Below are 25,390 nucleotides of genomic sequence, written 5' to 3' on the forward strand. Positions count from 1 at the left end.
GAAATTAAATATTCTTTTTATACAAACTTTAATAAGAAAAACAATAAGTAGGTACACATAATTAAGCAATTTTGCTTAAAAGTGGCCTGAAGTGTTTTAAAATGCACAAAAGTTATGTTGACGTTGTGTTTCCTTGAGGCCAAACAAATGTGTTGAATGCATTTTATTTCCTCATAAAACATTTTGAATAATTGAAAACCCACACTGTTCACATCTATGTTACGATCTGGAACTTTCTTCCATGTTTTTGTTGGGGTATTGCGTCCTATGCGCATGCACAAAATACAAACAAAAAAAGGAAACCCCCTCTAAAATGGACTCCATAGTGCTACTAGAGGTCAAAACCACAGGGTACCTTTAAAATGAACTCAGCATAATACAGTTAATTGTCAACATTGGTCCAGTTACTCACCGTACTTTCTTGCCCTGCTCTGTGATCTTTGTCACATTCAGAACGCCGCACTTTTCAGATGGCTGGAGAGGGAAAAAAACATTAGGACGGACACTGAAGAAGCAGGTTACATATACATCCATCACTTCAACTGTGATTATAAACCGCAGCAGGATGACAGGAGAGAAAGCTGCTGCTGTCAAAGACTGTGTCACTCCATTGTAAAACACCACCACCACCCCGCCACGACAACAATCACAGCCTTCAGCTCGAAAGAAAAAGATTATTCCCACTCAAGAAAAACAAGTGACTAATCACCAGAAAATCCCCAGAGACATCAGATTACAATAAATGAGAAAAACGCTTAAAAGGAGTGGATTTTAACATGGAAGCCAAAACTATTTGTGCATCTTTTAGCTGGTGATTTGTTTGTTCCTGATTTTAACACAAAAGCCAATTTTAGGGGCAACACAGACAATCAGCGCACCCAGGAACACACCCAACAACTTATTCAGAGTCCAGACCAAGCAGTTCCTCTGCAACGTTACCCATCAGCACTGCTTACAACAGGGGTTCTGCACAGGCTCAAGTGCAAATTTACTCTCTCACTGCAACTTTATATTTGCTGTATGAAGATAAACATCTTTATTGCAACAAATATGAGAATATGTGAGCTAATTGTATGCTGGGACAAAATCCTTTTTTCTTTTTATTTCCAGATTTCCATTCCTGTGTAGAAACCCTGCGATAAGCCGCGGCATGTGCCACTGCCTACAGCCAGGGACCAAGTTAAACCCATGCAGAACAGAGCCTGGTGGGCGGTGAGTACTAACAGAGGTGGGGGGCTTGGGAGACGAAGGGCAGGAGTCAGAGTCGGGAGAGGAGGGCTTGGGGCCCAGAGGAGCGTCCTAGTGAGGAGACATGAATGAAAAAAAAAAAACAACACACTGTCACATGGACTAACAACAGAAGGTTAATGAGAAGATGATGAGAGGTTAAGAAGACACGGACAGCTGAAAGAGTGCGATGGCAATTAGCAGGGAATTATAATTCTGCAAAGTGTGTCAAGTATCTGTGTGATGTTCAGGAGGCACGGAGGGATTATTAATTAGGTGTGGAGGCAGGTATTTATCACAATGCCCATGCTGCTACTACAAACTTCAGCAACTATTTGAAGCCAAATCACGTCTGTAGCATTGTGGCCAAAACCCTCAAATAGTTCATCAAGTTCATGATTGAATTATCAGTTTCTTGGTGGAATGATTCGAATGAACAATCAACTCAGGGAATCAAGCAAAAAAACTATTTGGCATGAAGATGAGGATGTGATTATTACTCCTGTTGTGTGATTATTATCATGCAAGCCGATTGTCTGCTTGAATTAAGGGACAAACCACTGATTGGTCGGTTACGGACAGGTTACTGACTTGGTGTTTGTACGGGTGAGGGCGGGCAGAGCCTGCGCGGAAACGCCTGGTTTTTAACAGCCGCTGTAAAGCAACCAGTCTACATCTGAAAGTCTGGACTCATGGAATTATATTAAATCTTTGACCATTATATATTACAAGTGAACACATTATATACCAGATCCATCTGGAGCTAACGAGTGTGCAGTCCTTACTCTTAAAGAAATGGATTATAACACTCACTTTTTCACTAGATGTGAAATTAGGTATATAAAGTATAGTAAGTCTTAAGTGTGTAGTTTGCAAAACCCTGTGTCAGACCTTGTCGTTGGGATCTTGGACGTAGGCGCTGTGTCTCCACTTAGTGAGGACGATGGGCTCAACCTGTTTCCTGTCCAGGCTGCGACTCTTTGGAGCGTCTCCAGACAACTGCGGAGGGGAGTGGTTGTACTAAAGGGAGGTGACAGGGATTCATACTCTATCAGTATACTTTTAATTTTACGTAATGCAAATGCATACACACAGAAGGCTTTTCACCTGAATAAAAAAATATGCATCCTCAGTTATAACTGAACGTGTGCCTAATTCTGTCAAAAGTGGGCATGACGTTACAACTGAACATGCACAAAGTGGGGGAAGCAACAAAGACATAAGAACAGAATCCCCACTAACAGAGATCTGTTTGATAACTTAACTAACTATTTCAGTGGGCTCTCCTAATACCATTTTTTGAGCTCCTAATATTCGGTACTAATCAACAACGAATATCTGGATATTCGTTGCTGGCTCGGGGGTGATGAAGTGAGCCGCAGCCTGAATCTGGAAGGAGCCAGCCAGCTCCCAGCTCCCAGCTCCGTGCGTAATTACGTGTGGATGTAGACTGTGTTTATCTTCACTAAATCTCCTGAAAATAATTCCAGTCTCCCTGTCTCTGACATGCACAGGCTGAAGTGTTTCAGTGGAATTCATAAATTAGAGGCTAATTAGCGGAAACGGAGATGAAACAGAGCAGCTAATGTTGGTAGCGGAACAAGTTAGCAGATGTCCTGTATTTGCTGTAGCGCACAGAGCAACTGAGTGTGAGGAGAGGAAAAGAGAAAAGAGACCGTGAATGACAGCAAAACACAGTAAAGACACACACTGAGCTGATATGCAAACGCTGTGCTGCAAAATGTGTCTTACGGTTTAATGTGAGGCATTATTGTTTTTAAGGAATATGTAAAAAAAGAACACAACCACCACCCCCACCACCCCCAAAACATTTAAAACGACGGAACAAATATCGACATATGCAAATATTTAGGTCCAGCCCGAGTAATTTATCAAGCAAAATTACAAACATTTACAGGTTTTAGCATCTTTCTTTTTCATCTCGTTTTAATTGAGAATTTTTCCCTTTGTAGTTTTGGGCTTGGTGTAACAAAGTGACTTAAAAAAGGGCTAAAAGTTGTGTTGGGCCCTATTTTCGACATTATTTAGATGAACCCATAATGAAAACAATCCTTGTTGCAGCCCCTCTTCACTCACTGGAGTAAGTGTCGTAGGCGTATTTTTGGGTATAGAAGTGAAAGTGTTAGTGTTACCCATATGTCATTTGGAGCTGTACACATGCTGACTTTTATATATTTCATGAATTGTAAGGATTACTTAAGAGTCTTACCTTTGGCAGCTCCCATTCTGACCTTGAACCATCGGCACTGTAGTAATATGGTCTGCCCTGCTCATCAACATGCTTTAACCACTGGTGGCAAACACGTGGACAGATAGGAGAAACACAACACTCATTAGTGTGAGTATTGACATGAGCAGATTTGTGCAAGAACATCAACTACTACCTACTGACCAACAGACACACTTAAATGTTATTGTTAGTTATCATATTAAATGTTGCAAAGTGTTCATTTTTCTTTAAATCTACGAAATTATATCTATTTTTTTAATCTGCATGTGTGATAACTATTTCTGGATTATGAGAAAACGTCTCTGAGTGATTCTCAGTGTGGAGAAAACATTTGAGGTGTGTTTTAGAAGAGGAGATTCACCATAAATGAAACAAAGATCCACTCCCACATGCATACAGAAATCACCACAGCGGAGCGAGCAGGTCGCCCCTGTGCAGCCGGTACCTTCTCATTAGTATAGTCGCTGATGTACAGTGTGTGGCCGTGCTCATCCATCTCCTCCGACCAACCACGTGGTGGCGAGCCATACTGACTGTCTGACTGGCTAGAGTAGGTACTGAAGCAGGTGTCCTCCGACGACAGGGGATGGAGTCGACCGATGGAGAGTGAGAGGAAAGGAAGGAAAGACGGCGAGAGCGAGAGAGGGGTGGTCTACCATCAGTGCAAGGAGAGAAAAGAGAAGAGAATCTTTCACCATGGAGATACAAAGGAGAAAAGACAGTCATGCACCAAACAACCCACTTGAATGAAGTACAGAGAACCAGGAGACCCATCAGAGCTAATCATCACTCATGTTCATGCTTGATTTGGAGAATATGGTGGAAGTCTGAATGGCTGGTGCAGAGTGACAACGAACTGAGACTGCCTTTCGCCTGTAGGTGGCAGTGTGGCACAGCCATTTAATGAAACAGAGGCCGACTCAAAGTCAGAGGTGACTCCCACATGACTCAGGCTAATCTGCTATGACTCAAAGTGTATACGGTGATCATAAGAAATATGAAGTCATTCACTGTTCATCAAATGTAATAATTTCCACTGTGCAAAAACCTGCATGTGTTTGTTTTTTTTAAAATTGGGTTTTCAATTTCTATGATGAAGCTGTATAATCAAGCTTCATATCAGAAAGAAAATGCATAAAACCTTCTCATTTCTCAGATGTTTTTCGTCTCGCCTGACGACCTGTCAGCGCTGAAAGAGCAATTTTGCAGATGCCTCGCTCTGTCTGCATAGAGAGCCTTGTTAATCACAAGGCAGTTCCAATATGTGATGAAGTACTGGCATGCCGCATTTGTTGTTCATTTAATATTTGTCACTAACCTGATGGTTTGATGGAGCTGATATAAAAGTGTTTGCGTGCACGAGTTCTTGCAATACTGTGTTTGTGAGAACAAATTAGAATGACGGTATCTCTGCAAACTATCAATTAGTTAAAAGATAATACTTTTACTAGAATAAAGTTTTAAGTTTGCTCTAAAGGTGTCCAGAAATGTTTATTATAAACCTTGTCTCAGTCGTTCAGACAGGAGGAAGATCTGTCACCCAATTTAGACAACAGTCACACCTGCTTTCTGCAGTGCTTCTAGGTGTTTACATTTTTGAAATGACAAGGGCCCCAAGAGCTTTGCAAACTCTACACATTTCTCAAATTCCTACATCCTCCTCTGTTAGTTTGAACACACAAGATAAGTCACTTTGATGAAAGCCTCTTGCTCCACCTTTAAGGGTATTGGATTCATCTGAACTTGCTCTGAGAAGCTTAAGACTAACTTTACTAGTAAACTGGTACTTGATAATTTAGGACTCTGAATGTAATCACTGGGGGGGGGGGGGGGGGGGGTTCAGATGTAAAATAATGTGTGTACGTGTGTGTGTGTGCGTTTCATTGAACCCTCTGTAAATGATCTGTACCTCGGCGCTGTCTCCTGCGCTTAGGCTCTCTCCTCTGGAGTTCCTGGTGCTGGTGTCCCTGGCTCGCGGCGGCTTCCAGCTCCTCTCCTGGGTGGAGCGGTTGTAGTAGAAGTGTCTGCCATTTTGGTCCTTAAAGGTCTCCCAGTCGCCCAGCACATGGAGCGGGGAGTCGGAGGGTACAGGGGGCGGGTTTGTGTAGGTGATCTTCAGTTCCTGGAGGTTGGCGTAGAGAGGCGACTCGGAGCGGCCGTGGCCTGACGAAGATACCGTCTGATGGGAAGAAAAGAAAGAGGGAACTGTGAGTCATCAGTGAGTGGATTTAAGTCTGTTATATAATCAGGGACAAATTCCTCGACAGAGAGTGATGTTAGAAATTCACAGCTGTCAGAGTGTAAATGAACAGCCCCCCGAGCACACATCAAACATCCCACCCCTACACTGTTACTGTCATGGTCCTACTGAGCTCCACGTAGAGTCAATCACTTTGCAGTGTTTTGATGAACAGTCAGTGGCATTGGAGCACAAAGAAAATGTCTGTAATGCCAAAAAACTTAAAGCTGACAGAGGCAATGATGACCGCACAAAGGAGCAGAGCATTCAATAAAGGGGAGAGTGAAGAGAAGGGAAGGAAGCGCTGTTATACAACAGGGTAGAAGTGACCAAAGTCAGGTAGAAATAAGGAAGTAAGACTGACAATCAAGACCCACTGGTAGGTCTGTGTGTCCTGGCTCAGCCTTACAGCACACATGCAAATATGAGTCACTTCTCCAGAAACAACATTATTATGACTAGATTATTAGAAATGTGGGGTATTTAAATTGCTTTGGTTATCATGAACATAACAGTTGAATAAATGAAAAAAACTAAACTAAAAATATATATGAAGAAAAAAGTGAATTTAATCTTAATATATTCTTGATTCATTGAAAAACAAAATAGGAAAGAAATAAAAACGCCACACAATTTCCTCAAGTCCAAGGTGACAATTTCAAATTACTGGACACTTTTGATCAAAATCTTTCAGTAAACCATAATATAAGCAGTGGTGGAGGAAGTATTCAGATCCTTTACATCCTTCACTGTAGAAATACTCAAGTACGAGTATAAGGCAAAGCCCTGCATCGGTAATGTTACTTAAGTAAAAGTATGTATAATCAGGAAAAAGTATTTCAAGTATTAAAAGTATTAAAAGTAAAGTATGCAGAAAAATGTACCCTGTGATCATTATACTGTCAGATAATTATTATTACTCAAGCATTAATGTAAAAGCAGGATTTTACTCTCTACTGGTTGAGGTGGAGCTCTACATTAAGGAATAATACGCTGATTATTTTCCCCATTAATTGTTTGGTTTCTGAACGAAATTGTGAAATGCCGTCACGATTAAGCAGAAAATCTCACATTTGAGAAGCTGGAAATGTTTGTCATCTTTGTATTAAAAATGCAGATGATAAAAAGACTTGCCAACTCATTTTCTGTCGGTTGACTGATGAATCAACTAATTACTTCAGCTGTAAAATTTGGTAGTTTCATTTATAACACAACACCATATTTGATAAGCTCTTTGTTGTTTTTCATGCAAAAATTAATTGGTGTAAAGTGTCAATATAACATTTCAATATTCACTCTGAAATGTAATGGATGGAAGAAGAAAGTGGCATGAAATGAAAAGACTCAAGTTAAGTATAAGTACATTCAGTTTGCTGGAAACATAAAATCTTTACTTTGCTGTCGAGTGACTGCATGTTTAAATTACTAATAATGTCATCTGTAATAATTGGCATAGGCATTTTGATAACATGTACATTTGTTCTTTGAATTGTGGACTTTTCAGATTAGATTTTTAACCCGAAAGAGTCTCCGCAGACCGATACACTGCAGACAACAGGACTGGAAACCAGGGCAACCATAAACCAAATGCTTGTATGCTGTTACTAGCAAGATAAGCGTTGTGGGTTAGCAGAGAGTGAATCAAGCTGGTGAATGTGGGCATAAATTGCAACAGTATTGATTTAATGTTAGCTCCTGTATCTAGTCAAACTACAACATTTTCCACAGCTGTGGTACAGCCAGCATGCTGTGTGTAATGACAGGGCATCCTTCTTCAAAACCCTGATGTGCAACTGATCCAGTCAATGGGCTGCTTGTCATGATTATTTCATGCTGACATTACAAAGGCGCTGCCTGGCTGCAAAGAGACGGGGCAAAGAGAGCCATAAATAATGCCAGTGCCTCGAGGCCTCCTAACACAGGCTCTGTGATGTTTTTATTGCACGGGGATCAATAGGGATGAAATATGCAGGAGCAGTGCAAACAGCTGGAGGTACCCAGGAGAATCGGGCAGTCAGTCGACTGGATGAAGACCGAGAAGTGCGCTGTCTAATACAGTATCACAGCACAACAACATAAAAGGTGGAGAGTATATATTACATAATTGACCGTAGTTTCTTCTTCTTGAAGACATGAGAAGTCAGCATTTGACAGGAAGTGAGGGACAAAATAGGGAAACTTTCTCTGCAAGTTGTGTGGTTGAGCCATTCAGCAAATCTAGCCTTTCCGAACTGAAGTCTGCTTTTAACAGAAAGCCTCTCTAATGCTATTGTGCAAGACTGTGGACTGTGAAGCAAGGTCTGGACTCCACGTTCACTTTTTTGAGCCACTTTGTACAAGTAAATTTAACTTTTACTTGTCCAGACGCAAAATGTCACTTGTCCGGATAAAAAAACCTTTATTTGGTTTGCAAATGAAATCCCGACAGACAGTTGAAAGCATGCATTCTCGTCAACGTGTGAATAATTTCAGTGGTTATATTTTATGTTTTCACCTCAAAAAATCCTTTTCAAATTCATGTAGGATTTTGTTATGACAGCTTCTTATGAAAAAAATAGGAATTCTCATTTCTCTTTACATTTCTCAAGAACTTTACAGTCAAATAAAATAAAATTTGCCATGGACACAGTCATCGTGAACAGGAATCCATTGGAAATTTCATCAACCATAACTAATTAATTAAAAAAATTATGTACATTACAGTAGAATAACTCTGTTTATTATAATTGGATCTCATATAATAGTGGTTTTAATTGATATATGTGAGAAATTATTGCTGAAATATGGTTATTTTCCCTTTTTGGGCTGCTGCAAGCACCCACACTACCGTAATACCACGAATAGCCAAGCATCAAAAAAATCCAAGCAGCGGCGCACTTTTAATTTAACTTGACTTGTCCGGACAAGCCTTAATGTCGAGTCCTGCAAGGTGCAGCTAAAACATGAACTCATGCTCCATACATTGAAACAAAAAATTACCTCTGGCAGTGAGCAACTAGTAAACACATCATCCTCTTCATGGATTGAGATTGCTCGAAAAAAGCTTCTCCTCAAACGGATCATTGCCATCGCCCCCGCTTAATATTTTGACCTGCGTGCAGTGTTGACTGGAGACACTGCTCTGTTGTCTTCCTGTGTAATGCTGAGTGAACATGTGATTTAGTGCATGGATCTGTCAAAGGGGAAGTCCTGGCAGCCAATCGGCCGTTAAAAAGGCAGTTGGGTAGTATCCCACTTCGGCGGCCACAAAACCGCATTTTCCTCCCCATGGTTGTTCTGAAATCAAAGTCACGGCGTACTTGCCACAAAACTCAGAGTAGAGCAACACAGGATGCATTGTGAGGATTTGATGGACTCAAGAAGATCTGTTATCAGTGTTAAGTCGTGGCTGCTCAGATGTACAGTAATATAAGGCAATCTACTCTCTTCCGCCAGATAAACCAATTTCATTATTGGGAGGAAAAGTTGAAGAGGACACAGGAAAAAGGTTGAAGAAGGGTTCGAAGTATTGATACAGCTGGGTGCAACTCATGTAAGGAGACTGTTATTTCTCTTTGCAGTCAAACAAATATCTTCTATCCTCAAATGGCAGCTTAACAGCAATTTCGAGAAGTAGCCTCATGTCAGACTGAGGAAATGTTTACATAATCGATTTTGAAACGGTTTTATAGGCCACAAGGTTGTGAAACCCTCTCAGTGTGAGCTTCATTCAAAGCTCGAACAAGCCGTAAAACTGCAGTTAGGTCTTCCAATGACAGCAGCAATGTGGGCTTTGTCAAATAACGGCACTCATTATGTAACTAAAGGCGGCACCGCCAGGTTGACTCATTAAATATGCACAGGGTGTCTTCTTGACTTTATTATAGCAGCAGTATATTCCTGAGCAGCTGGTGCTGGACATCTGGTGTGAACAGACCGACCACATAATCAATACTGAGCTCTATAACCACTGAAGCACAGAGGGACATTAAAAGGTTGACCTCTAACATGGAGGAAGCCGCTCTCTTTGGAAGTACACTTCTTCAGTCGAGGTGAACACATGTTATTATGTACTTTAGAGTTGAGAAGTAGCAGGAGGTATTATGGACATCCAGGATTTCCAGAGTTTTTCTGTTTCGCTAATGTTAGGTGAAAAGACGTGAGACTTTCCCTTTGTTGAATTTTTGAAGACAAGCAATTTGATTAGAAAGTTTGGGATACGTTAATAGAATGTGAAGCACAAGCCTTTGTCTTTGGGCAGAAATGGGCGATTATTTTCAGTGTCGATAAATCCGTTGATTGTTGACATGAAATGGTGAAAAATGTTGATTTGTGTTTCTCAGAGTCCAAGATGGCCTCCTCAAATGTATTGTTTTGTCCGCAGCTGAAAGGTGTGAATATTATCTGGTTTCCTTCCTCCTATGACAGCGAACTGTCACAAGTAAACATAACTGAAACGGTAAACTGTCATAGGAGGAAAGAAACCCGAAAATATTCACATTTCAGAAGCTGAAATCAGAGAATTTTGACTTTTATTTCTTTGAAAAATTACTCAAACGTTTTAATCGGTTATTAAAACAGTTCACGATTAATTCAATAGCTGATAACCAATCAGTCTTTGCAGCTCTACCTTGTATCCATTTTATAATGTAAATATATAAACTATGACTTTCAAGGAGCATTTTGGTACAAAACAACCAATCACTGAGTTTAAAATGATGTTGTGTGGGCTGTTCATGTTGAGTGAAAGCGTAAGATCACAACGCATAAGCTTCTGATACATTCGGCAGTTTAAATCTGTTCACTATTACGAGAATTCAGCAACCGTGGAGTGGCATTTTGTTCCCAATTGTAATGAAAACACATTTTAAATTAACGACATTAATCCATTCACAATACTAAACTGACAGAAAAAAGAATCTACGTTATATAAAAATTGAATTAAAACGGATGGTTATAACATATGGGTATAGTATTGTATTGTAGGCTGACACACACTGACAGAAAAATAAGCATCATAGTCATTTCCTGTTTAATATATAACATTACATCTTTGAGTTTTGGACTGCTGGTCGAACAACTCATGGAAATAAATCACTTTGTGCTCTGAGGAATTGAATAGTCATTTACAAAACCTGGTTGTCGGGAGCAAAGATCATTAGTCGAAGACCTCAAACTGAACTGATTTGACGAGTAAGCCTCAATCACACCAGAGGTCAGCTGCAACCACCTACTGTACAGTCTGCACCCTCAGTGACTCAGTGCTTACACTGCAGCCACCAATAAACAGTTCTGATTGCAGCTCAGCATACTCCTAATTCCCTATTTCAGGCCAGAGCAGGAGTTAATGAGTAGAGAATAGGAAGCAACGGAGAATGACGCTGCCAGTCCCAGATAGGAGACCTGCATAGTCTTATCTGTGCTGCCTGCAGCTCTGCAGTGGAATAATAATCGGCTGGTCCAGTGTTCTTCAGCCGGAGATAAACCGCATCAGAGCCAGGGAGAAGAAGAGGCTGGAGAAGACTGAGGCTTCAGGCACTGAATGCATCACAGCTAATATTAGATGGAAATGGCTACAGATGCGGTTTATATTTAGACCAGTCGGGTGTGAGATTTGGAACACTGTGTTCATTTTATGCAAATCTGTTGTCCTGATTCACATAAAGTTGCACTCAAACTGCTGGGTTGCTTTTTAAAAGCAAAGCAAAGCCAGGTGTTTTTACTGTTTGTTTCAGTTGTGGTTTCAGTGGATCTTCCTGTGGCGCTGGGTCATTTTGGTTCAACTTATCGTCTTCGTCTTTATTTTATCCTACCGGTAGTTAAAACACAAAAGGATACTCAAATCCCAATGATTTCAAACCGAAGCCTCTTTTCACGCAGATTCCACAATACTACCGTAAAGAAGATCCCCGTTAAGCCAGCGTTAATGTTTTAAACTGAACCAAACAATGGCATTGTTCCGGATTTAAAAGAGCAGTGAACTAACACAACAAAGTCACCATCTAGCGTGTGCGCGTGTAGTCCTGCCATGCCTGCTGTCCTTGATACACAAAGGTCGATTTGGCTCCATTACCAACCCCAGTGCCAGCTCAACGGCAAAATAACCATTTGCTGTGTCCATAAACTCTTATACAGAATTAGTGATCGGTTCTTTTGAACAGCTCTGGTATGAACAAAGAAATCAAGATTTACTTGTGCCAGGTTCATACTCGCATGAGTGCTCCATCATTTCCACCTCCTCCTGTGACAGTGACAGCAGCAGCAGCAGCGGGCTGCAGGTTGCACATACAGCTGTTACACTGAAAACACATCAAACATGCTTTTAGTGATACTTTTATCCAAAATGGGTCACAGGCCTGCGCCCGTCAAAGATGTAAAACCCCCCCTCCTCAAAAGAGTTTAAAAATTAAAAATTTTAAAAGAACAATAAGCTGCTCTTTTAAACAGAAAGGAACCATAAGATCAGGCTCCCATCAAAGAGTTGTAATTCCCATCATTATACAGAATGGTGAGGTGGAACGACGCAACATTCCCAATCTTGAACATGCTGTGTTAAAGGGGCAAGAGAAAAGCAGCAGGTCTCTTCGATTGGGACTGGAGTAGCAAATGTTTTGCTATGAAAAAAAAATTTGGGTCGGTTGATGAACAAATTGATTTATCAACCGATCATTTCAGCACTACCCTGGAAAGACTTAAGGAATGTATCATGTTGATGACTAAAAGCTCATTAGTTGTATGGAGCTCACAATCAAACATCATAACTTTAAAAAAACAAACTATGACAACGTGCATGCTTCAAAACTAAAATCAAAACTGTCTAATGTTTCTTAGCTGATACCAGACTATAAGCTGAAAACACTTTGTCCCGTTTCTGCACACTAGGAACATAAGAGAAAAGGTCAGACACCAGTGTCCTTTAGGTGGCAGCCTGACAACAACATTTGTTAAGTCTTAAAGGGATTGGCCAGTGACTGAAGAGAAGAGGTGGGGCTCCACAGGCTCACCTCCTCTCTCCTCCCCTTTTCTGTGTGACACAGATGAACCTGCTCTGCTGCATACCTACAGGGAGCCGAGCCACACAAACAAACACACACACTTGTAAATATACACGCACTTTGGTGCCAACAGATAAGTGTGTGGGTTAGACTGATATACAAACCAGTTTGCACATGCACAAACGTGCCCGACAAAAACAAACACAGAGAACACCTACCTCTTTTCTACTTCCTCGTTTATTTTTTAGTTTCACGGGGGCAAAGTGCCACTGCAGTGCGGCACATGTTACTGAGAGGCTGCCAAATGACATATATTACATAACACAAGTAGGAAATGTTTCGGAATATTTCCCCAAGACCCCCAATATAGCTGACTTTTTCCTTCACGTGTGGGACACTGGTTTCATTTCACAGTCACTCCCACAAGGTACAACATTTGATCCAAACACCTTATATGTCCCTGACTGTCTGCCAAGTAAAGCTATGACTGCTGGATGGGGGACAAAAGAAAACCAGTCAGTAGAGTGTGACAGAGCCTGATCGAAACAGGAAGAAAGGAGGTTGTATTAAATAGGAGTTGTGTACACGGGAAATAACCAGGCTGGTTTTCCAGGTGAGATTACATCACACGAGAAAAGTTGCATAGCAAAATAAATGTTCAGTATCGGAGAATTAATCAGGAGCAAAAAAAAAGATAAAACATTAACACGGCTGACGTCCAAAAAGAAAGCACACTTGAAAAATGCATGTCCATTATGGCATGGTGTCTTGTTCAGTCTGGTCTGAGGTCATCTCACAGAATCGGACTGAAATGAATAATAGTGAAGAAAAGCAAACCGCGCTGCGAGCACACTGCAAGTCAACACAAAAAGGCTTTGAAACGCTGGCACCACCCAAGGCAATTATGCAACTCCAGAGCAATTACAACAGGAGAAAAGCGTAGACGACGCAACACGGGGAAACACAGTGAATCGCCTGAGGTGACTTTGAGCCCTGAGTGACCTCGTTAACCTCAGTCAGGGAGCAGTGACCACAGGAAACCTCCCATTTCCATCCATAAGTAAATAAATACAGATTGCACTTTATACCTCCAAATGCAAAATGAGAGGAAGCTTTTGAATCATGCGAGAAAGGAAGTAGTTAATTATTATATCAAATCTCACAGAGAAAACAAAAAGAGGAACAAGATGAAAACATGTTGCATCGGGTAGAACGTCCTTTTGTGACACGTTGTACGTTAACCAAGATTAGGGCAGTTTTAGGTCAGAAGATAAAACAAATATGACACTTTTCTGTGTTATTTTTAAATTTCTGAATTGGTTATGAATTCACTAGAGTTACATACGACTGATTTAGGGTGACAACTAGGTGGCACTGATCTCTACATTTGATCGAAGTTTAATTTAGAAGAGTCACCATTGGATTCATTTTATTCATTGATTAATTGCATGACTGATTAATGCAACCATTAATTGCATAGGTAAAGAAAAAACTTTTTTTAAATGTATCCTGGCTACTAAAATGAATATTAGTATGACAATTAAGCAACTACCATAAATGTTACTTTCTGACGAACAATAACTGCACATCACGATTGAATATTCAATTTAACACAACATAGAACAGAAAGGCAGCAAGTCCTTACGTTAGAAGAAGCAAGTACTATTGTCAGTTCACTATCTGTCAATTCAGAGAATCGATTCATTGGCTCATTGTTTCAGTACTGAGTGGATCGATGGTTATCAGATGCAACAACTTGCCTGTGGCTGACAATGAACACATTTAGGTAGTTTAAACCTCATAGGCCAATTGGGTGTTTGATACAGTTTTTGCCTCTTTGTGATATATAGTCGCATGTGCAGTAAGATCTGTGTTACAGAGTTACAGATGAGAGAGAAGTGATGTGCGGTGCCCTCTTTTACACAAACCCCCCCGAGTGCGGCATCACTGAAGTCTGTCAGAGAAGTGGGTCCACAGAGGAATCCTGGTCTTGTTTCTAAATCTATCTGATCTACTTGAGTCTCTACATCGGCTGCAAATGGGTCAAATATATGAAACTGCAGGAGGGAGAGAAATAAACTCAGAAAGTGATGCAGGAAGGCAAAAGACAGAGAAGCTTCACAAAGATGTTTATAGAGGAAAACACAATCCCATCGATACTACATGACGTCTGGTTGTCATCATAATTGAAACAAGCTTTCAAAATACCCTTGGAATTGAACTAGACCCAGACAATATGTCAGTTAGCCAATGGTCTATAATAGACATATTGGTAACTATTGGTATCGGCATATATGTTTTCCTATGCACCAATATGAAAACCTTTTTTACAGAACATATAACGCAGAAAACAATACTTTGGGTGTTTTAGAAATGGTGTCATTCAGCCATTTATTTTCGTTTTATTTATTTAAATGTGAAGCAATTGACTGATACTGTAAATACAGTACCATTTAGCTATTTATTTTAGTTTTGTTCATTCTACATTTAAATGGTCAGCAATTGACTAATACTGAACATGATGTTTATTTGGCTAACTAATTTTTTTTAAATTGAAACTGAGATTGACAATGGTGTTAGTAAAATTGTTACAGCGATTGACATGTAGACACATAGCGTTGGCAGTAACTTATCATGCTAGCACTGGCTAGTACAAAAACGTGCTAACCTTACATGTCCAGATCTCACCTTCGTTATTGTGAATATAGCTTGAAACGTTAAGTTTGACGCCCTTCTCCTTTTTGGTGACAGAGCTCCAGCACACTTCTTGTATGATGCGAACATAGTTGACAGTTATTTTAGGAAGATCTAATAGATATCGGGTGAAGAACGACATCGCTTCGCTGTTTGTGTCTTATTTCAGTAGCAACGGCGCCGGCCCGAATTGGTCAAGCCTGCAGGTCGAGTTGGAATGCGGAAGTGATTGTACATATAGCCTATTGAGTACAATCTAGGAAGTACCACTGTTGATATAGTAATGTTTGATCTGGAAAGTTGTCACAGCAGCAAGTATTTTATCTTTCTTTGCAACAGTAAACAGTAAACATGTAGCGTTCATGTTACAAAGTACTGTAAATCTATGGGCGTTGGCCCGAGGCAGCCGGTTGCCAGATGATGTGGCACTGAACTGTGGCAAGATTTGAGACAACTTTAACATTTTGTGTTGGAACTGATTCAAAATCATGTGTTTTTCAGGGCTAAAGTTGGTCTGATGCCCCTTAATAATGGAACAAACTGAAACAAAAAAGAATTTCTTGTCCATCATCATATCAAAGCACATCTTCTACAGTGTCTGACTCTCTGTAGGGACTGTATTGACCGGTTTGCATGACTAAATGTATAAAAGCGCATGAGCAAGAGTGACAAAGAAAAAAGAAATGGATTAGTGTTGGCACTGCCCAATTGAAGGGGGAAGTTAACTTTTCCAGATGTGCATACAAGTATGACTTTTTTCTGTGACCATATTATTGTGTGTGGAAAAGCAGCTGTCTGGATGTTGCTCTGCCCTCTCCACAGGGGACAGATGAACATTCCCTGCAGACTGGGGCACGATGACTGAAACCACAGTCATCCCTTTTTTGAACAGAGAATCTGAGTATGTGGAAAGACTTAGTTTTCAGACACCTCAGTGACAGTTTTAAGCGATGACTCAGCCTTAAATATATGATCAGTGGTGTGGTGACGTCTTTTTTTTCGAGGCTGCACAGTTGAGCCAGCTTGAGGGACCGCAGAGGAGCGAGGCAGCTGACAGCCTACACTGAATGATTAATCCTCTTATTCCATCTACCTGACTGGTTGCAGCTAATGACGCTTATTCTCCTAGCACAGTGATTGGCTGGAGTCTAGAGGGGTCCACTGAGGACAGCTGGCATGTATGTATATATATATATATATATATATATATATATATATATATATATGTGTGTGTGCGTGTGTGTGTGGGTGATTATGTAAGAGGGTAGCAGGGGGACAGGTGCAGTCACTGCTCAGGACACACAATGCAATGGGATGTGACTTGCATGCTGTGTAGCTTTCTACTCCAATTTGGGCTCTGTGGAGAATTTAATGTTATTACCAGAAGAATTGTTTTCGTCTGTTCATCCCGTTGTTCCTTAGGTACTTTATATTGCAAGAAACACTGAGCCATGTTGCCACTAGATAGAAAATATACCAGCTTTAAAATGGTATTTTTTATGTTTCAAAAGGCCAAAATGGAAGAATGGGATTCTTCAGTATAAGTTAAAACAACAGAATATCTCAAATTAGAAAGATAAGGGTTTTCTTTTTCATACGAGAACAGACTCAGACTAAGCTGAGATCAGCCTATCTGCTGCCTTTTTGGTCGTATCTCTTAGACATTAAATGGCCGACCACATCACGACAGGCTTTCAGACAGTATCTAAATCCCCACTGATGGAGGTTTACATCTTGACACCTGTTATCTCAATCCAGCTCTGTTGAACCAACAGAATTTAGAGGGGATGAAGATATGAACTCCTGCTAACTCCTGTTAATGGAAGTCTCAACATCCTCCTGGAGGCCTGCGCACCAGTTATCTGACTCTGTCCATCTTGTGCCACCCCACACATTAAACAGAGCAGAAACACCCAATTTAACATTTCTTTATTCAACCCGTTTATCTTGGGACGGTATGGTTCAGCACACAAGCTCAATTTCAAAAGTCTTTTACATTCAAAAAGCTCAGGCCTGAACGAGGGACAATTCACTACCGTTTGCCGATGAGAAACATCATTACAGCAGCTCTGAGTTCAATGCCTAGCTCAAGAGCAATGTGAGCAGTTACAGGAGGGTGCCGTTTTTATTTACTTTACACCCAGATTTACCCCAGCTGTTCTGGGGATTTGAACCGGTAACCTTCTGGTCAACAGGCCCACTAATGTACAACTGCTCTCCAATGTCTGAGTTTGAGCCAGCAAGCTGACCTAGAAAAGAAAAGAGCAGTAACTATGTAAGCAGGGGAAAAATGGACATTTATCTCCTGCTCTGACAAATGAATTGTTGGTGCAATAAGAGGCAATCATAAGTAAAACTGGGTTTTTGAACGCCCCCCAAAAGAGCCACAATATAAACCTGAGGGGTTGTGAGATCCTTAACAAGAAAAAAAACAAGAAGGCTGAACAAATGTATGTCGTTTCTCTGGCTTTTCTCAAATGTTTACTTTTTCTAAACATCACTATCGACTGATATTTGCCTCATTGGCTGCAATTGGCCTGTTGGCAAATAAGATAATATTCACTGACTGCAGTGGTCTATTTTTAACGACTGGTTTGATTACAGAGAAGCGAATGACTGCTCACTTGTCCACAGCGGGCGTTTGTAGTGTTGCCGAATTACTTTACTTTAATTTTGCAAACATTGCATATTGAATGAGTCATGTCCAGCTCCGTCTTCCCCTGGAGGTTATGAAATCCAAAGTGTGCCCAAACACTTTCCTTCAATGACGGGTAGGCTAGCAGTGAATGACTTGCCAGTAGCTTGCTGCAACTGTGTTTTTTACGGAAGCGGCGAAGTGCACGCGGTGATTCAGAATCTTAGAAGATATGAATCTCGATTTTTACATGAATCGATTTTCTTGCCCACCCCTAGTGGTAATGTATGTTTAACTTTCAGTAGTGGCATGCCATCCCTCTGCAATTATTGCCCTACTTCTGAAAACCTGCATTGCTTTCTTCTAACTTTTGAATGCAGAATGTATCGTCATGGGCAACGGAACAAATTACCAATGTCACCGACAAAGTGCGCAGAAGGGGTGAGAGAGTTTATACTGACAACAGCAGCATTGAGTGTCAACACAACAGCCCTTTCAGCATGCCAAACATTTCCCACTGAATAGGAAATGGGAAAATGTGGGCTATATGGGAGAGCAGACGATGAAAGAGAGCACCTGCAGACTGACACACCTGTCTCACTTCTTTCTCTCAGCCTTTTCCTCTTTTCTAGAACAATGTACAGCACCATGCTGCACCAGTATAACCACCACCTGACCACTCAAGCTCATCATTAAAGCCCGGCAAAGTCTGACCAAAGTGAAACATCCGAGTGGACAGCAGGCCTTTGGAAGCGAAACTCGTTACTTACTGACAGACATTGTTTAGCCTTTGTGTGTCTAATTTGATAAACCAGACCTCTGATTTGATTTGAAAGTGGCGAGGCAGATGGCTGCATATGTGGGTGTGTGCATGTATGTGTGAGTGTGTTGTAAATAATCCCGATGTGGCAGACATGGTACATGCAGTTCATTTCCCATTCAGCAGCACATTAGAGAACACAAGCTGGAACACACAGCCTGCAGTCTACTAACAATGGCATTATTTCCCCAATCACAACACCCACACTAAAACAAGGACCATGACATTTCTGTTCCATACAGTGCACTGTACATCTCAAGTAACTACAGTCAGATCATATTTAGCTGGAAAAGATTTTCTAGTTAATTTCAGTTCTAATACATACTAATAAATTTGTTATTGTAACATGTTCAAAACATTTCTGATGGCATGCTTTTGTGTTTCCGTTCACCTGTTTTTACAGCAATCACATTTTTAAATTGCGCAAATATAATATATATATTTTCATCATGGTTAAAAGGCACCCGACTGGAGAATTAGTGCTACAGTTTTTCTCGAATGCACCTGCTCCTAGTATTTGCATAAGAGTAGTGGATGAAAATGCACATTAATCAGCATTTTCTTATGCCGATTTGCTGTTAATTTGGTTTAAATTTGCACTTCATTTGGATGGAAACGTGGCTGTGTCCCTGTGGTTTGATACTACAACTGAGAAACATTCCATTTCTTGTGTCAAGCGTCAATTTGGGAATTGTTTTTGCTTCCTGAGGTCATCAATATGCATATTGACCCAAACAGCTGATATCAATCAATCAGGTTAATTTTTCATAACAAAATCAATATAAAACTTCTTAAAACAGTCTCTTTTAGGGGTGTCGTCATTTCTAAAACGAATAAATCGATCAAAATGAGCTTTCTATTTCAATCATCAAAATCAAAATCAAGATCAGCAAATCAAATAAATGATTTTAATTTGACCATAAGGCCTTAGTGTAGTAGATTCTAAAGCACATATGGCAGTAACATCACATTTGATAGCATGTAGCCTATATGAGGAATTAAAAATGAAGATGATGTTGAAAATGTCTATTGATCTTTATAAATCAACACTTGATAGTGTAACAATGGCATAGCTGCCAGTGCTGGAAAAAAAATGTTCGTATAAAAAATCGAATCGAATTGAGACGTTAAATGGAAACTAATTGAATTGTGGGTTTGTAAAATTGTGACATGCCTAGTGTTATTCTTGATTAATTAAAAAAATGTTAGCTGAAAGAAACTTTAGAAACCACCAAACACTGAGGATTGAGGAGCTGAGCACATTATTGTCCTTCTCTACTCATCCTGTCAGATCACATTACAACAGACACAGCATCACTATTGAGCAGCCTGAGCCAGCTGGGCAACACTGAATGGGTTAAGCCCAAAGCCAGTGTGGAGGAACAGAACTGAGTATTATTCCTTCAAACTAAGACACCGGCCCTTTAAGGCCATCAGTTCAAATGTGCTGGATGTCCATTCATGGACATGAACGAGCCTATATGCCCATTAAACCAGCAAACCGGGACAAGACACAAGCCTGATGCACTGAGCTCAGCACAGTGTAACTGACAAAGATTAAAGGAGGCCATTATCCAAGTAGACTTTTTTTTAATTCAAAGCCACGTTCGCCTTGAGTGAGGTTACCAGATGACTTACACTCATGCTGCCCGCCTTCAGCTCAGGCTATATCCACACTACGTTTTCATTCTAAAACAGCATTTAAAAATGTCTCTGTTCACACAACCGTTGGAGTTTTGTATCAGAAAATATCTCTATCCATGTTAACACAACTGAACGCGCTAATCGTGTGACCATTCACGTACACTACACTGTGCATGTACGTGGCAGTAAAAACAGGAAGCAGTTTGTCCAATGATGAAGAACAGCAATGGTGAAAAGTAAAACCAGAGATGTCTTTGCTTCAACCAACAAGGTGGAACTGTTAATAAAAGTACAGCGTAGGCGATAATGATGGTGCCACAGAGTTTAAAGTGGTCATATTAGAGCGGTAACAGGAGCGTTACCAATTGCTGGAGGAAGCCATGGCAAAGGGAAAGGAGTAATCACACAAGAAGGATGAAATCACAAAAGATTTGTAAGCCTGCCCCACAGATAGGACGGATGTTGGTGTCTGCGTCATCGTTTACAAAAGGTCTCGGTTTTCATCCATCCAGACTAAAACGCAACCCTGGAGTTTTCAAACTAAAACAGGCTCAGCAGCATTTTTACACGTCTCCATTTTAGTAGCATGGAGGCGAGGCTTAAATGTAGCAAAAGATATGTGTAGTAGCGTGGATGTAGCCCTGAATGCTTGTCTCAATGCTGTTTCTGAATCCGTGCTTTATTAGTAGTGTATAATATTTACACAAAGACCCTCAGGAGAACAAAACCTTCAAATGGAGGCTTTTTATAGGAGTCCCTACATAAACAAATGGTTCAATCATCCCTTGTATAAAACCCAAATAAAAGGTCACTTTTATCAACTTGCATTCTGTATAGTAAAGCTTTCCAAAAGAGTAACCTTCTTTTATGTTTTCAAAGTCACACGGTGTCCCCATTATTTCCTCAATCTACAGAACTGCAGCAGCACCGCTACTCTTCCCCAGTCTCACCTGACTTCTTCCTACCTTCAGCCTTTTGCAGGAGCAAAGTTGTGTAAACATTTGCATAACATAACAAAAAGTGGGCTTGGCAAATAAAATATATAACAATAAAAACAAATCTCTGCTGTTCTTCAATGCCATACTTCTTTCATGTAAAGGACGTCGAAGCAGAAAACAATTCCGATCTTTAAGGGCGCACTCACACTGTCCGCCCATACCTACGGGCTTTAGGGTACTTGACCCCCCTCCCTCTCCCCCCGCTGGCCAGCCCGGTTGTACTCACACTGCCTGGGCCTCGTGCAAATGCTTCTCACCTGTCCATACGTCATCACGCCGTAACACGTCACACGCATTGATTGACGTCATCGCGATGCGTCGCTTTGTTCACAAATCTTTCCATAGACCTCCGAGTTTTTGTGCGTCTTGTCAACTGTTTTTGAATATTTTCATCGACCAAATCTCCAGTAAACACTCCACCTCCGCATCACACCAACGTGAACCTTTGGTCCGCATGGTCCGTTTTTTTTTCTATGTCCGAACAGGCGCACATAAAATGACGTGAGAGCTGCTGTAGGCGTCGTGCTCGTACACGTGCGCACGCTCGTGCTCGTACATGTGCAAACACGCTTTACAAAAGCCCACCTCTCTCAAACGGGGCGTGGACGGCCAGCTGGTTTTTAAAAAAAAACTCTAGACAACCCACAAAATGTTGTACTTTTAGTTTAGTTCAGTTTTTGTTTGAACGCTCCCTTCAGGACTCAAGGAAAGCATTCTTTTCCTTGATGCATTAATAATGGCTCTAAAGTCAAATGCGTGGGTGACAAGTCAAATGCCAGCAAGGCTGATTACAGAGGTGGTTAGAGGAACACAGCCTAAAAGCTGTATTATGATTAAATGTTGTCAATAGCTATTGTCAAGTTCCCTAATAAAGTGGTACAACTGACACTTTCAGAGACGGGACAAAAGATTTGAGGACTGAAAGAACTGGGAGGAAGTTAAATATACGTGACATGAAACACACACAAAAAAGAAACAAGCAGAGAATATTATTATGTTATTAGAAATGAAGGAATTACGTATGAAAAGGCTTGACACCATGACATAAAATCAGACAGAGAAGCTTTGCATGGTAGAACAAATAACGGAAACACTAAACGTCAAGGCACAGACCTAACAGTGGACCTCATACATGAGTGGGCACTGGACAAGAGTGAGTCACGCCTGAGACGTGACACAAGTGGCCATTTTACTGACAGCACGAATCACGGCAGAACACCCATAAAAATTAAGGGATTACTGTAACTGAGATGAATATGTTACAAAAGAAAGAGGAGCATCTTACAATGGCAATAACTCTGATGACTTTCTGGGTCAACTATTTACTTACAGAGTTGGTTTGTGTCAGAAATATGCTTAAAACATGGTTAAAACAAGTACTTGTTTACCTCCGGACTAACAAACTAACTGCTTTTAGGAGGTCAGTGGAGCCTGATTGGACGAACTAGGTTACTGGTTGACATTTATAGGATATTCTGACGGATGGCTTTATTTAGAAGACCAACAGACAGATAGGGGATGACAAACGGCAATTCATCTCTTGTACTTCCGTTGCATTTCATGACATTAAGAAGCAGTACTGACTATTGATAAGCTCTTAAAGTAAACATAGAATTGGAGATGACTGAGACAGGACCAAAGGTAAACACTAGTTTTACTTGATTTCAAGTTTTCATGGAAACTGTATGATACCATGAAATAGGCACTTCCTGGAAAACTCTTCAGTGATGACCTCATGCTGCACCAGTAGCTGTAACTAAAAAGTCCTCAACAATCCCATATGCTGCCTGTGCCATCTAACCAAAGTGCCTTTGTCCTTATAACTACAATAATAACCCAGCGTTTTACACTGAACATTGATATCTTATAGGGATGGAGTAGTTAATTCCAAGATCGAGGGATCGCATCAATTCCTCGAAGGCCAATCGAGTACTTGTGTTTCCAAATCTACTTTTGGAACAAAACGCATCTTCCTGCAGAAATAATGATGCACACCAATACAGCCTACCCTAAACCTAATAAGTATTTAATAATAATAATAATAATAATAAGCATTATTCTCAATCAAAACAGTCAAAGTTACCCTTTGAGGACTTTTCTTTCCACAACTACAACTTCAAAACATTGTTTCCTTACAAAAAAATGTAATTAAATCTGCGTTTGCATTGTGTTAATTATCAGTCCTGCTGTGGAGAACAGGCGCTCCAATGGCACAGGGGTGGCAGGTATCAGCAGGTGCTGCTTTGCCAGAATTTTTTTTTAAGCCTCTGGTGACAAAGGCTAATATTTTGGATTTCCATTAATGCATTTCGGCCATTATTAGAAAAGTCTACTTGGACTACAAACAGAAACCAGAGTGCTTCTTCTACCCAAATCTTGTATCTTTGCCTACACGTTCTGCATTCCTATGCAGAATCTCTTCATAGAGATTAGTATTCTGTACACAATAAAACAATTGTCAGTTACAGCCCTGATTCAAAATATAGAATCAACAGATAAGAAACTACATGCCAGTTAAACACACTGTTAGACAGCAAGTGAAGAGGCTAATAATTGCAATAGGGAAGCTGAGGAACAGAATGCAACGACAAAATGACAGGGTAATTAGAAAAGCTCAGAGTGTAATTAAGCTTGACAATGTGCCCAAATATTCCCACTAAAGTCTTCCCCCAAGGTCAACAACAGTGCAAAGTAATTGGTGGTGATTAATGAGGGAAAAATGTACAGCGAGAGTCAATCAGTGCAAAGACACAACAAAAGAACCTGAAGCATAGTCCCACTCAACTTGATTAAAGTGTGAGTTCATGCCTTAGTTTGATTTTTGTTTTCTGCGGAGGAAATCTGCATCACTCTCAGTCCACGGATTAAAGTTATCTTGCGTCATTTCCTGCAGAGCTTCATTGATCGTCATGTATCCCAGCTGAACCCCGGGACACTGCAGAGAGCTGCCTCCAGAAAAACCGCTCAATGCTACAGTACTTTCTCTTGAAGAGAAAAACCATAACAGGCAGATCATTAAGCAACGGAAGGGTTTTTTTTTTAATTATTATTATCAGCACAAAATAACCAGTAATCTAAAACAATTTTTTCTCTCATCATTGGTGACTTTCCTTTTTGTGCATCTTTTCTGAAGTCTATCATAGATCATTTCACAGTCCTCACAGCAGGGAACCATGTAAGGACTTGTCCTCGCACACCTTAAAGAATGCAGTGAAGAGAGAGCGATAGAGAGAAAAGAAATGCACTCAGATACTTTTTACCTCCTCCAGCTACCGAGAGGAGGCCACGTGTCCCAGTTGGTTTTTTTTTACAGCCACATGCCTCGACAGCACACCTCTTTATGGAGGAGAGTAAAAGGCAGGTATGAGGAAGACAGGGGCAGGAAGAGAGATAGGCTAAGGATGATCATTCAGCCTATAGCATGTCACAACTTAATGGGCTAAGAGACACCAGTGTGCAAAACTTAGGCTGACATTCATTCAGGTTAATCAAATGTCAGCCAAGGGTAGGTATTATCTTGGCAATATTGAGCAAATATGTTTTAGCATATTGTAATTCAAGTGTTCTGAGAGAAAATGAGACTTCTGCACCTCCTCTTGGCTCTGCTACAGGAAGAGGTTAGACAGAATGGTTACACTACGTTTCCATCGTCAGTCTGACATTGCCTGTACTCTTACCCGATTTCCATGGAGGAAGGGGATTGGATATTTCCTGACTAATCGAAAGATACTTCCAGTCCAAGACAGCCAACTTCCGTATTAGCGCTATGCTCACTTGAACAGGGGTAAAATAATTAAATCATTCGGCTCTTCTAGTCGTTCCAAAATGGTATCCAACCAAATTGATCAGATTCTGAGAGTGAAACGAGTCATTTTGCGACAGTTGCGACGCTCAGAACTAGGGATGGG

The 25,390-nt window shown here is 40.7% G+C and overlaps 1 protein-coding gene across 5 annotated transcripts in view; it reads right to left on the reverse strand.

Moving 5' to 3' along the window:
* The window catches only part of LOC310957648 (rho GTPase-activating protein 12-like), a 61,327-nt gene that overhangs the window by 10,006 nt on the left and 25,931 nt on the right, over positions 1-25,390 (reverse strand). Inside the window, exons 3-8 of one of the 5 annotated variants that reach the window (XM_083928307.1) lie at positions 5,388-5,657; positions 3,924-4,130; positions 3,458-3,538; positions 2,119-2,247; positions 1,225-1,299; positions 413-474 (exon numbers count right to left, since the gene is read on the reverse strand). In XM_083928307.1, the coding sequence (XP_083784433.1) occupies positions 413-474; positions 1,225-1,299; positions 2,119-2,247; positions 3,458-3,538; positions 3,924-4,130; positions 5,388-5,657 (824 nt within the window). The remainder of the gene's footprint in view (positions 1-412; positions 475-1,224; positions 1,300-2,118; positions 2,248-3,457; positions 3,539-3,923; positions 4,131-5,387; positions 5,658-25,390) is intronic. The other 4 variants (XM_083928310.1, XM_083928308.1, XM_083928311.1 and 1 more) reach the window with 4 other exon arrangements.

Source organism: Echiichthys vipera (genome assembly GCF_963691815.1).
Source record: "Echiichthys vipera genome assembly, chromosome: 15".
NCBI classification, from domain to species: Eukaryota; Metazoa; Chordata; class Actinopteri; order Perciformes; family Trachinidae; genus Echiichthys; species Echiichthys vipera.